Source organism: Acinonyx jubatus, chromosome A1 (assembly GCF_027475565.1).
Source record: "Acinonyx jubatus isolate Ajub_Pintada_27869175 chromosome A1, VMU_Ajub_asm_v1.0, whole genome shotgun sequence".
In the NCBI taxonomy this organism is placed as follows: Eukaryota; Metazoa; Chordata; class Mammalia; order Carnivora; family Felidae; genus Acinonyx; species Acinonyx jubatus.
The window spans coordinates 179,100,648-179,115,320 of NC_069380.1; the positions used below are offsets into that span (position 1 = coordinate 179,100,648).

The 14,673-nt window shown below is 35.3% G+C and overlaps 1 protein-coding gene across 1 annotated transcript in view; it reads right to left on the reverse strand.

The window, feature by feature from the left end:
• Nucleotides 1–14,673, reverse strand: part of TENM2 (teneurin transmembrane protein 2) — a 982,382-nt gene that overhangs the window by 854,145 nt on the left and 113,564 nt on the right. The window contains exon 4 of the mRNA XM_053222896.1: nucleotides 13,051–13,326. Within this exon, the coding sequence (XP_053078871.1) occupies nucleotides 13,051–13,326 (276 nt within the window). The remainder of the gene's footprint in view (nucleotides 1–13,050; nucleotides 13,327–14,673) is intronic.

The window sequence follows — 14,673 nt, forward strand, 5'->3', positions numbered from 1 at the left end:
GCACAATACATAATAGGTACACAATAAATATTTTGAATGTAGCAAATGTTTATACTTGTTGTTAATCATTACTTAATATATTTAAATTGCCCTAGAGATCAGTTTACCAGTCATATGGGGAAGCCATTCTCATTTATGTTCCTGACCTACTCTCTGTTTTTAAATTAATTTATTTCTCCCTGAAATGGATAAGTTCTTCCCGTTTTTCCCCCTTTAATTAAAACAGCAGTAATGGAGAGGGGAAAAAAAAAAGATTTTGGATTGAGAGAATATGCAGACACACCAAAATTAGAAACCATTAGGAACCCCTAATGAAAATTATATAAGCAAAAATGGATACAGAACTACCAGGTGCAAACGTATGCGTTTTCTTTGTCTTCTATCCAACTATTAAGAGCTATTCAGAGGTTGCTCCTGGACATCTACTCTTATTTCTCTGTCTTTCTCCTTATAAGCTCAACTTCCAGAGATAATCTATAAACCACTATTCTGATGTTCATTCTCAAAGTGATGTCTCCAGTTCAGAGCTCTCCTCTAGGTCCCATTCTTAACAATTACATAATTATTGACATTACCTTTCTACTTGAATGTATTGTGTTACATAGCAACATCCAAAATGGAACTCTTGGTCAGCCCCTCAATTCTATCCTTTCCAAGGATTCCCATTTTCGTACATAAGTATCCATCCAATTGCTAAAGACAAAAATCCTTGATATCTCTTGTTCATCATTTCCTACATTCAAACCATCATCGAGTTCTGTATATTTTATCTTTCAAATGAATTTCAAATCATTTGTTTCTCTACCTTGGTAAAGACTATACCATTTCCCCAAAGGCTACACAATTTCTCCCAAGTTCCAAAAGAAATGGATAAATGAAATGCTACAGAATTCAGAGGTGTGGGAATTCACATATAGTTAAAGAGACTAGAAGGGTCTTGATTCCAAGTCTAAGAGGACTTGGCATCTTAGATAATTCTTTGATGTTAATGGGAATATTATTGATGTGTAGATTTGGGATAGCAGTCAAAGCAAAGGCAACAGTACAAAGACTCAGAGGAGGAAAGAGTATGCTCTAGAAAAAATACACAGCCCAGTTGGACTAGATCCGAAAATATATTTAGAGGAGAAGTGGGAGCAAGGGCTAAAAACATAAAATTGGACTATTTTGTGGAGGGCGTGAAATACCACAGAGGGACAGATTAAGTTGATTTGTATACCTCCTGCCTTCCCAATGTGCCTTTTTGTTCATAGCCATAAATGTGTATCCTTGGAAGTGGAAGACAGCTTGTATTCTCTTAATTATTCTGCATTTCACTAGGGTCTTTTCCATTCTGCATGTACAAAGGGATGCTCCAGAATATAGAACTTTTTCTACTCTTTTATTTCTATAACATCAATTATTAAGCAACACTCTATATTAGTAGAGCCATATGCTTATTATAATAGTAATTGCTTCCACATGATTATTTTCAGAGATTTTTCTTAATGTACTGAGATATTTATCTTTCATGCAAAACTACCTATTTTGTAAAAATACCAATAGCTGGGATACCACTGTGTTTATGATTACTATCCTCATTGAATCAAAGGCACCATATAGATGGAGAAAGTTTTAAGAATATTTAATACATCATTTACTCGATTCTATCTCCTCAAGGTGCCTTGCAGATTGTCTTAGCAGATGTGAATTTCCTTTTATCATGTGGAATGCAATTCTGTCCTTGGTTTGTTACAAATTAACAATCTGAAATAAAGTCCCACATTCTGAACAACAGCTAAAATATTTAATATGTCTTATCCTACAAAGAGCTAGTTGTTTTTTTCCCCCCTTTGGTCGATGCAACCATTTTAAATAGTTTTCTAGCTTTAGACTGATGAATTAAATGGATTTCTGAGATCTCCAGGTCAAGCCTATGTATGTATATATGTACGTGTATGTGTGTACGTGTGTATACACATATATGATGTTCCACCCTATAGGAAATAAGTTGCATAATTTTGAGAATGTAACCCAGTGATTTTCACACCTATAAATGAACATTTTCAACTATATTATCAAGAACAAAGTACAATAGGACTTATTCTGGGATTACTGTAGGCATCATAAAAAAAACTAAAAAAAAAAAAGTGAGCATAATCCAACATCTTCTCATCTGGAGAAGAAATACAAAACATAAAATAAGACATATAAACATTCAATAAACACATGGAAAGTCACTCAGCTTCACTCATATTCAAGTAAATGAAAAACAGAATAAATATATTTTCATCAAGAAACAGAAAAAATATTGGGAGAGTTTCCAGTGACTCCTGACCAATACTGTGTGTGCCCACATGATGCTAACACAGTGCCGGAGTAAGGGGCAACTTTCCTGTTGGGAAACTAGTGGAAGAGAATTACAATTTTGGATAACCATGTATGTCTAAGTTTTTCATGAATATATTATAGGATGAGAATTAGGAATGTGCACTGGAATTTAGCTATAAGGATTTTATTCATCACATTGTTCTTTACAGCTTCTAAAAATAAATAAATAAATAAGTGAAAGAAATTTGAAAAAAGGTATTATGCTAAAGGACCACTATGTACCCCTTAATTATTATGGAAAATACTGAATGCCATGGGAAAATGATTATATTTACTAAAAAAATTAAGGCTACAGAGGGCATGCAAATTGTGATGCCAACTCTGTAAAAATATTAATATCATACACACATATATTTTCATATATTTTACAAGCTTATGTTATATGTTTTACACATATGTATATTCCTATATCTATGTATTATATATTAATATGTTAATATATGTAACCATATAATATATATACTTACTATAGACATCATAAATATTAACAATAAAAATTTGGCCTTCAAAAATTGTTAGTACTAAAATGAAAGGTTGGTAATGTTGGGATTTATTTCAAGAGTCCAGATTGCTAGGACTCTTTAGAGAGCAAGGAAAAGGACATTACTTTGTATCACATCCTATGGGACTTGGCTAATCTATTTATTCTTATTAAATAAGGAAGACTGAAAGTACCAAAACTTAGTACTTATCTTAAAACGTTAGACAAAAATGAGGCACCATCTGAGCATCCATTTGTTCATTTTGGCTCAGGTCATGATCACAGGATTGTGGGATGGAGCCCTGAAGAGGGCTCTGCATTGAACATGAGCCTGCTAAGATTCTCTCTCTCTCTCCCACTGCCCCTTCTTTTCAGCTCACACGCTCTCAAAGTTAGACAAAATTAACAAAATATACTCTAAATTTTAAACATGAGAGAATTAAAATTAAAGGATGAACTTGATGAAAAAGAAAGCGTGAGAGTAATACAGACAGGTAGAAAGTGTGAGAGTAATACAGACAGGTAGAAAGGTTGAAATAAAAATAAATATATTCACATCAAATCTGGTTTTTAAAAGATCTGAGAGATAAAAATACAAGTATAGGGATGAGAAGAGAGACCCAAATAAAGTTACAGAGATTATAATAAAGTATATGAATACAGGACTCCAGAAGCAATAAGGATACAGAAACAGAAAGAATCTTTAAGAAACTGTTAATCAACTACAACACACTGAATGTTCCTATAAAAATAATGTTATGACCTATCTTCCTTGTACATAGCACTATTTGATGCTATTATTTAATCATTTGATTAAGTAGTATAAATGCTGGGTTATGGCTGTTGTAACACGGTATTGTATGCATAAGCATAACAGATAAATGTCAAGAATATTTCCTATACTCCAAGAGCTTCAAATTAGATGCTTTTCAAATTTTAGTATTTTAATTATATCCAACATTCATATGCTAGTTAGGGGTTAATTTCTCCACTTGAAATACCAAGAAGCAGGAATCAAAATCTCCGTAATCCAGGGATTGATTTTTTAAGACCTTCTACCTGGATTACTGTTTCCTTCTCTGATATCGCCACTTCTAATTTTGTTACCTTTCTGTCCAAACACTTGTGTGTGTGTGTGTGTGTGTGTGTGTGTGTGTGTGTGTGTATGTGTGTGTATGCATGTGCACTTTAATTAGATACTTTCTAAAACAGAAAAGTCTCTGCTGAAAGAAACTTTCAGTAATTTTCTCATGACTTCTTGGTCAGACCTTATTTCCTTAGGGTGAAAGTCAGCATTCTTGATCATCTGATCCCTACATATCTACTGATATATTTCTACTGCTGTCTAATAAAAGTCACTATGTTCCCATTAGTCTGACTAGAGTCGGAATTTTATGGAAAAAATATTCCTGAAAAATCATCATCATTTTTACATATCTTCCCTTATTCTCCAGCTACCATACCAATTGTTTTTAATTCATTTGGAATATCCATCATCTCATTTCCACTCGTATAAACTCTCTCATTTATAACCTAATTAAAACTCCACTCTTCAAAGCTGCCCCTATTATAACAGTCTGCTGACACATGCAATGTTTATTTTCTTATTTCCCTACCGAGAGTAGATGGAAATTTCTCTATAAATGTACAGAGGTGCTTTCTTTCTTCAATAAACAGTAAAGTACATATTTTTATCTATCCATATAAGAAGTGAAAGTTGACACAAGGAATTGAGAGAAGAAAATAGAAACTCAAAAAAATAATAAGGTATGATCAGTACAGATAGCTATGAACAACAAGAAAGACAATCTAACAGGTTGCCACAAGATAATGGATTATCCACATATTCCAAGGGGAGTCTGGCTCCTTAGACTTCATCTCCTGGGAAATAAAATGTCTAAAACAATATTCACTTAACATTTTGTCACAAGCCCATATCAATATAAAACTTTTGGCTACAAATCCAATGTATATAGTTTTGCATTTATATAATCTATCATATATGTGTGTTTGTATATATACTAATATATGCATGATAAAACATACTCAAAAATAGAAATTTTAAAGGAGAAATGAACAGAAAAGCAAATACAAACAGAACTTTTCATATCTTTCTGTACCCCAATGAGCTTCGATGCTCAAATCAGATTTTGAAAACCTAATCCCACTAATTTTAACAAGAGGGCAGAATGAAATAATAAAGATATGAGCTCACTGATGCTGTGACTGATCCTAAAGTCCTGAGGGCAGAGGTCAGGGCTGGGAATGGAAGAAGGACATAGAAGAATATATTTTATGTTTTGCAAATAAATCAGCCTTCCCACCAAATCAAACACCATATCTCTGACAGACCCAGGAGAACTGGGTCTGAGAACTCCCAGGAGGCAAGAATTCTTATGAGGGAACAGAGAGAAAGTGGGTACTTTTAGGTGCATTCTGACTTGAGTGGATAGGAAAGCATAACTGGAACAGTGGCCTTGAGTCTTTAAGGGGAAGGCACATTGGTCCTAGAGGGCCAACAGAGGTCAAGTCAAAAGAGGGTCAGCGTAGGCCTCCCTTCTCTCTCACCTCTAAAACTGTACACTAACAAAAGTTGACAGTACTCAATTGGGCATTTTCGTATATGGCCTTATGTTGCCATCTCCCTGGACTCTGATCAATTTGTATTTCTTGATGTCTGTCCTTCTCAATAATAACCCTCATCCCAACTGAGCTCCTCCCGCCATGAACTTAAGCAGACACAGACATACAAAGACACACGCTATGGTCTTGTGTAATGCTGACTATCTAGCAGCCCTTCCTTAAATCTTTTCAGAAATAAAATAGGAATCCTCCAAATTAAAGTGTCTTCTCATCTGAGATTACTTAGCTACTTTTCATCAATTCTAAATAAAAACAAGAACATAGTTTTATCAGCATCATGTATGTGTGTATTTTAAAATATACATATTTCACCAATATGCATAACTTTCTAAATACCAATTTTCTTTCTTTTTAAAATTCATTTCAAAGATCTTTTAGGATCAGTGAATGTGTGGTAGCATATTTCATGCATAGAATAAAGAAATACATTCCAATCCTCTTCCTGTGTCTAGATGCTCTATGTAAGTCCATGACCCTCTTTTTTATGTTTAAGCCAAGGAGAGATATCGCTGTGGTGTCAGTCTTTTCCTATTCCCCTCAGGCCAGGGTAAATGTCCATGAATGGAATTCTCAAAGAACGTCAACTTGGATATTTCAGCCCCTTCCATTAGTAAACATGCTTGAATTTCAATTACTTTTTCTCCTTCACAAATACCCTTGGGATGCTAAGAGAACTGGCAGTATACTACATTGTGTGTGAGCAAAAGCCACCTCTGAATAACACTCAGGAATCCTGCTGATACACTTGTAGAAGAGCATTTCTTAGTTTGTGGAGCACTGTTCCCAGTTCTTGTTCCCAACTCAGCATTATCCAACATCGCTCCAAGTCCTTCTCTTTTGAGGCACTGGAGGTCTTTGTATATCACTGCATTTTTCTCTTCTAGCCTTTGCTTTATTGTCTTTCACTTCATTGTAACAGACTCCATAAACCATTTGCCTGATCAAAACTGAGCATAATTAGAACAAAGTCATTTTCCTCCTCTTTAAATGGCTTCCTCCTATAAAGCCCTGGGGTTTTCCTCAATCAGCTGAAATAGCTAAAGTTTTTAAAGTAGGTTCTCCCTCCATCTATTTCCTAAAAGTCCACCCAGATACTTTTACATTAAAATGGCTTTCAGTATATGTGTTGAAATCAAAAGTTCTGACTTTAATTTTTTTAGCACTGCAGAAGATAGGGATGGCGAATCATCCACTCCCCCTCCCTTCCCACATGCATATAATTATTTTATTAATTTTGAAATGAAATTTATTTTCATCTGTATAATCTCATCAGAATACCTTAAAATTACTTCAGAAATATGGTAAAGCAAAATTAAGCCCATTTTACAAGTGAGTCAAACTTATAAAAAAAACAAGCAACATCAATATTTTAAACACATGTTAAATTAAGCTAACATTGTTTCTAGCTTTCTTTCTACCATTTTCATCACCTCTGGTTGCCCGGAATTTTGTATAGAAGTCAAGGTTGGTAACTTGAGTGCTCCAAAAGCTAAGCATACTTTAAATAAGTGGAGTACATTGAAGGGAGCTCAGGTAAATCAGATGACATGGGCCCATCTAGAGCCACTATGGTTAGTATTTCTAACCCAATTCATCCTGAAGGAAAGCTGGACAAGCATTACTGGACCTTGTACATTTCAAGAGAAGCCAACAATAAAAACTTCTACTTAAAATTGTTGGTTAGTAATGTCAAATTTTTTAAACATTGGAATGACCAAATAAAACAACTCATGAACTACAGTTCATAACCTCTAGGTTAATGACTGTTCCGTGAATCTCTTCCCTTGACCTTTGATGCCTTTAACATTCCTCAAACTGAGTTTAGGGAAACTGGGAAGGACAATCTTCAAGGTAGTTCTTTTGGCTAGTGCTGAATAATACTAAACATTAAATCACAAGTAACATTTTTAGCTTCAGGTATAAGCATTTGTACATAATACCTACATATCTGCAATTTCTATCCTGCTTACAAATCTATTACTTGAAATTTTCTCCTTCCCCTCACTGTGTCCTAGTTTCAGAATGGGTAAATGAAATGTCTCCTTACTTGGCATACACCTTTGCAAATGCTTTTTGCTTCACATTTTATTTTGCACAGGTTCATCCGGATACAGTTGTCTGTAGAAAATTTATACTATCAACTTCCTTGGCTTTAACCCATTTTATTTACAGCTTTAATACGTGATTGCATCTCTCTCCCAAATTTAAATTTAATTTGAACCTTGACAAACAACAACTAAACTAAAAAGTGACTGAACAATAAGCAAAAAAGTGAAGAGTTTTCTGAGTGAAGAGGCTTCTGGGGGTGAAGTGACAAGAACAGTTTGCCTCTCACCCAGTGACTGCCTTTGCTGCATAACTGAAGTGAAAGTACAGATATCAGGAACTCAGCAGCTTAAAACCAAATGATTATCCACCAAGCCCAATGTCTCCCCGTAGGCCTAGAGATTACACGTGTAATAATCAGGCTGCCCTTGCCAAAAGTAAGGCTTAGTGCTTCATTTTATTTATTGTATTTATTGAATGGAGCCATTCCTTGATAGCCCCCGGGAGCATTAACAAACATGAAAGCAACCACCAAAGGAAAGAAAGAAATATATAAATAACTAAAAACCATGCCACTAAAGTTTATAATCTGGAACATGCAGTATTGACACTCTCTCAAGTCCTCTGTTCTACTTTCAAGTAATGTAAGCATCGCTTCCATTTGCCAAAAACCTAAATCTTTAAAGTCTTGGACAGGTCCCTCTGCAAAACTTATCAGTCCCTCTTTTTAACGTACCAAGCAATGTGACAATGTGATATTCCTAAATTCTGCATCTAGTTCTACATTATTATCAGTTGTTTTTTAGCATTGTGATAACCATATATTTAAGACTCTCATTAACAAACTTTTTGCAAAATAAAGTGCCTCTAATATCTGAACTTTTAGGGAATTGAGCAGTTATTAAAATCATAGCATCCTTTCATATAGGAGTAGACCAAGAATCTTTTGACAGGTGATATTTTTTTCTCCTGTCTTTTATTTTTCAATCCATGGACGATTCATTTCACATTCCTTACAAATATTACTCTTTCAAATTTGCAAGCATAAAAAAAGAAAGCTTAAAACCACAATTTGGAATAATTGTCATCAAAATGGATTTAAAGTTTGTTTTGTTTTCTTCCATGTTTTTTGTTTTCCTTTGTTTTGTTTCTAAGGAATCGAGACAGTATTTTTTTCCATGGAAGGTTTTTTCTATAAAGTTTGGCTGGAAAAGAAATCATCCCTGTATCAACATCGAAAGCACAGTCAAGTATTACTATATTTCTGTAGCTCATTTACTATTCTTATTCCCAACTTTAAGAGCAAAATATGAGCCTTTGGCTATAATTATCTGGTGCTTATAGTAAGTTTTTACATCTGTTCCAAGCATTCTCTGTAAATTTTATATGTGCAATGATGAGGAAGAAGAAAGGAGTACAGTGGATTATAAAACACAAAATAAATTCAAGAGTATGCAAGCATAATAGAGTGTGGCAGAAAGAGAAACCTGGTAGCAGGTCTTACATGTGCCTACATATAGGCTACTCTAACGAATTTATCTAGGGGCTGCTTTGTGAAGAGAAAAGAAGACTTGAGAAACTCACCTCACATGATGAATGAACACACTGCGGTTGGTGGCAATAACCTATAGATACTCTTCCTGGTTTTAAGGAAAAATCCTTCCTCCCCTCAGAGTTCTGTCTTCCGGACTCAATTAACATGCAGAGAGTACCTGGGTGTGTTCAAGCCCTCAGGAAGAGACAGGAACACTGCAGACCTCTGCCAACAGGACTCACAATCTAATACAACCTGTGTTCCCCAAACACACTTTACACAAATCCATTATGTGCCAAGAGCCAGCTTGTTTTATAAATGCATTTTGCAAAATGCAATGAAATTAACCAACATTTGTATTTTCAACCTCAAAGTACATTATGAGAATTATAAATTTCCCAATTGACAAGAAATGAAAATGAACATTGTCTTTATTTACTTTGGGTGGAAACAGAGAAGGTAAAGGGAAGGCTAATTTTCTTCTTTATCCAAGGCCAGATTTAGTTTTCTCTAATTTCTGGCTCTCTGTTCCACAGACAAGCTTCTTTCCTTTGAGTTTTCTTTTTCTTTATGGATTTCTAATAAAATAACTAAAACTAGAATTATGTTGGAAAAAAACCCACTCAAGGATATTTTTAAGTCCCCAAGGTGAAGATATTGCCTAAGGGAGTCAAGAGTACACAGACCGAATTTTTTACAGTGTGTGCTATTCTGCATTTTTAAAGAGGCAATTAGTTATTCTTGTGTATTAGTGACTGCCCCATTTTCTCCATAACTCAGGTGATACAAAGGGCCTAAGAGAGGACATACTTTAAATGGGACATTTATTACCCCAAAAAAGGGATGATTCTAGTTTAAACTCACTGAGAAAGCTATTTCTATAGATGCAGTCAAATTACACAGCAGCAAAAACTTGGCCTTGCTGTTCTGAACTCTCACTGCCATTTCTAACCATGCCATCTTTAACTTAAAGACAGAGTCAAAGAACCTGATAAAACCACATGGGCCTGAGAGGTGTACTTATTTAAAGCAAGTAAAACCAACACAATGTTAACTTGGTGGCCAAACTGAGTATAAGATGCAAGGCTGTGAAGAAAAAGGAAAAAAAAGGAAAAAAAAAAAGAATAAATTTATCATGTGTTCAGTGTGATGGGACTTTCAAGTTACCAGGTTACTAGATCATTTTTGTCACAGTAGCATGCAGGAAGAACTCTTGGCAGGAAAGGCTTTTATTACACGAGTCTGAAGGTTGGTTACCTGTGTCACACTACAGAAAGAGAATTTGGTTTTAGAGATCTGCTTTTGCATTCTAACTCTGCTTAGCAAAACCACAATTGGAATTTTTAAGTGCAATGTTTAAATAAGCACTGTGAACATCGAGTTACCCCCAAGATCCCACCTTGAAAATGAAATGAAAATATATGGGATACAAAGAAAAAATTCATTTTGTGAGCACCTATCTTTAAAATCTAAAATTGAATCCGAGAGCTTCTTTCTCAAAGTATAGATTCTTTAACTTCCTCTTCAGGAGAGGCATACCTAAAAGGTTATTGATTTGGTTCTGAAGGACAGCGTGTTTATTATGGAGGAAGCCATTGCAGGGTACAAGTGTGAGAAATTAATGATGGCTTTGTAAGTGTCCACACTGTGGTGTGGAACCAGTGGGGCAACTGTCAATCTATATGATAATACATTCCCAAACTTCATAAAATCAGTCATGTGAAAATGCATTGATTTCTTTGTGAGCTAAACAGAATTTGTCAAAGAGAAAGAACGAGAAGTTTACTGAAGTTAACGCCTCAGCCTGCAGAGTGGCTCACAACTCACTTTTTATTTGCTTAATGAGTTTATGATGGGACGTGCAAAATCTCTTATTTTTATTTTTGGCCCCAAATGAGAACAGAACATGCATTATGTACATCTTGGGAATATGTGGAATGCTGAAAATTTTTAAAGAAGAGAGAAAAGGACATACATTTTATCTGTACATTTTTAAAATAACCCTCTAACGCCTAAGCTTGAACTCTGGCTTCCTTACCTCTTTTGTGCTCTGCCAGATGCAGGTACAAAAGAGTCTCTCAGTACTTTCAAGTACAGATTTCTTTATGCAATTCTGACTGCGTTATAACTAGCATTACAGGAAAATCTCGAGACACTAGACTCAAGGGTTTATTTTTTACCCAAATATAGGGATTTATATAGACTCCCCAAAGGTGGAAATTGTTCATATATGATGCCTTAAAGAATACTGGAAAAAAGAGACTACTTTTGGTCTACCAAATACATTATTAATTATAAAGTTCTCCTACCCATAACAGTTCTAGGTAAATTCAAGGCAAGCATTTTTTGCTCCCTTTGTTTCACTAGAAAACTCTCTTTATTAAGTTTTTAACATGTATATAGATTTTAAAAGAGAGGGTGCAGATTCTACCAACATGTTTAAATTTTGTAGAGATGGTTCCCACGAGACCAGTGAGAATACCACCGTGGAAGATTTGCCAAAAGACCTTGTTAAAATGTGCCATATATGCTTGGATAACAAGTGATTTTATTTATTAAGCAATCAAACTACTTCCATTTAAATAGTATTGGACACACACAGACTTGAAAAAGTACATCAGTAAATGGATTCAATGTATGCCTTTATGAAAACTTCCAAAAGTTAATTTCCTATCAGATAAGTGCCTTAGAGTGTTGAATGTGCCAAGTGTCAAAAATTTTGTTAAAATTCAAAATGAGTCAAGTACAGATTTTTCCTTGAGTGTGCACCTTGATTAGCTACACGAACGGAGGCATAAGTAAGACACATCTCCTTGTCCCCACTATAGAATAAATTATTTCCGAATTAAACACAAATTAAAATGCAACAGAGTGACATCTTTTTGGATATATGCGACTTACCCAGGAAATGATGTATTTTCAACACAGTTTTGAGATTAAATGATATTTAGCCATGCTTTTGCATTCACAACAAGCTGTCCGCCTGTGAATTTCTTTTTCTTCTTTTAAATGCAAGAAAATACTTAAAGCTGCTCTAGTAGAAGTTTATAATATTTTACATAAACATTCTTAACTGATCTGTTTGTAAACAGTTTAATGGTAATTCTTTCCGCAAACACACAATATATTCATAACAAATCGCATAGCATTTGATGTTTTCTTCATAAATCAACTGAACCTAATGCAATTTATCTTTTAAGAGATGTTTTTGACTAAACACAGTTCTGAGTCACTAAGAAATCCAGAAATAAGCACCTTATCTCTTTAATGACTTGCCGAGGCTTCCCTATATTTACTGCTTAATGATCGGAAGCATTTAATTTTCAAAGTTTCATTAAAACCCATCTACAAAGCTGATGGATAAGCAATAGTGATTTGTGACAGAAGATGTGGGAAGCCATTAACCTACATAGGTACCAAGGAGGAAAGTGAACACAGAAGAGAATACTTTTTTGAAGACAAGTCTCTTCCTATTTGTCATTATTAAACGCCAGAGCATCTGTTCCAGGTTTGATCTTCAATACGGATATGAGGCATTGCCGCCTGGAAATGAAAGTCTAAGATAAGGTAGGATTCTTAAGAGATCTTCATGAAAAAAAAATAACCCGGGTTGCCATTTACTGGGAAGGGGAAATCAATACGAAGACATAGAAACTTGTGGCAAGAGGACATTTTCTAGGTATAGGTCATAGTTTATCAAGTTGCCTCTTTTGCAATGTAATTTACTTGCTAATAAGACCAACTGACTATAGCTGAATACTGTGTTATCATCGAAATGTGATTTTAAAATTCTCTCCTCATTTCTTGTGTGCTTGAGGTTTGCCGGTTTATTTTTCCCGAGCTCAGAGTGGGTAGACAAGGTCAATTTCAAAGAAAATGAATGGTTTTGTACTCCTCTTTATTAAAACACAGACATCCCAAACGCCACATTGCGCCATACCCAGAACATTAAAAGGTATTTAAGAAGCAGGCCTACCGTTCTCATCATCTGACTTATTTTCGTTGTCAGAATCGGTCAAAGTAAGGGCTGAGTTCTCACGACTGGACAGGCCGGAACTGCGTCTGGATTTTATCCCTCTCCCCCACAGTCTGATGGCGTGTTCTGGAGACATCCCTCCCTCTGTGTCGGAGTCGGCGTCAGACCCTGTGCTCAGAGAGTAGCCCTGATGAAGGATCCCCATGTCAGAACAGTAGCCACTTCGGTGTGGGGAGGGCTCACACATTCCCAATTCCGCAAGGGTGAAGTTAGTTCCTAAGGTGACAGCAACAGAGAGACCGATTATAAATTGTGAAATGCTTTACAAAGTTAAAATGTATTCTTACAAAAAACAGATGGATGCTTTTCCCATCCAAAAAACATGTCAGATTCCCATGTTATACAGGAATATATGAGCATGAGTATTTAGGATATTGGGATACATTTGAGAACAAAAAAGTAAATATCTAAGATTAACTTTAATCCTAAACCAGAATGCTCAGCTTTTGCTTCAAAAATGTTACAGCATTTACTGTTGTCTAGGTAGCACACGTAGCTGGAAAAAATACTGGATTTAAAATAATAGCTAATATATACCAAGCGCTTTCTTAGCTCTGGGCATCTTTCGGTTTGCAACTTTTATTTTACATTTTTATAGGTGACAATAACTTAATGAAGAAGATAATATTATGTAATCATTTTGTAAGGAAACTGAGGAACAGAGGAACAGAGAATTTAAGTGACTTACCCAAGGTCACACATCTAGATTGTAGCAAAACATGGATCTGATCCTTGAGCAGTCTGTCTTCGTGTCAAAGAACCTTAATCCTCCAATAAATGTGAGTGGTGGCCAGGAGACCTGGGTACCAGTCCCAGCTTCCCACTGGTAAGTCTCATTGTGGCAAGTCTCTTACTCCTTGAGCCCCAGTTTTCTCATCTGTAAAATCTGGGTATTAATCTCTTAAATTCCTCTCAGGATCACTGTGTATCTTCTATGTGATAATACCCACCGAACTCTTTTTTTTTTAAATAAACTATATAATGTATTATTTAATTCAGCGTCTGAGGGATGAAAAGTCAGTCCTCATGTTTTTAAATGATATTAAACAATGTCTCTTTGCTCACACAACTTAGAACCACAAGTAGGTTTCAACTATGGAGCATGAATGTGTGCACAAATGGGAAGCAGAAGCAAAGAGGCATTTATTGAACGTTTATATGTTACCAGTGTTGGGCATGTGGCCAGGCAGTTGATAGGCTTTCAATCTCATTTAAATCTCATAATAGCCCAACAGTTTAGGTGTTGAGCATTTTACAGAGAGGTTAAATACTGTGTCCAAGGTCATGCTTAGGCAAGTGGCAGATCCAAGATACACCGCTAATCTGCCAATTCCAAGCCTTTGCTCATTCTACAAGGTGAAATGATCTCAATCAAAAACCAGCCTGTAACATTCTGGCACAGTGAATGCTCTATCAATGTGTGTGCTTTACTATTACAGCTTCTTAAAAGACATTTTAAGGTTTCAATTAAAATTAGATGGAGTCATGCGGTACATTCTATTTACTGACATATGAAGCTGATTTTTTTTTTTTTTTGTCTTTACTCAAGCTATGGACAATGGG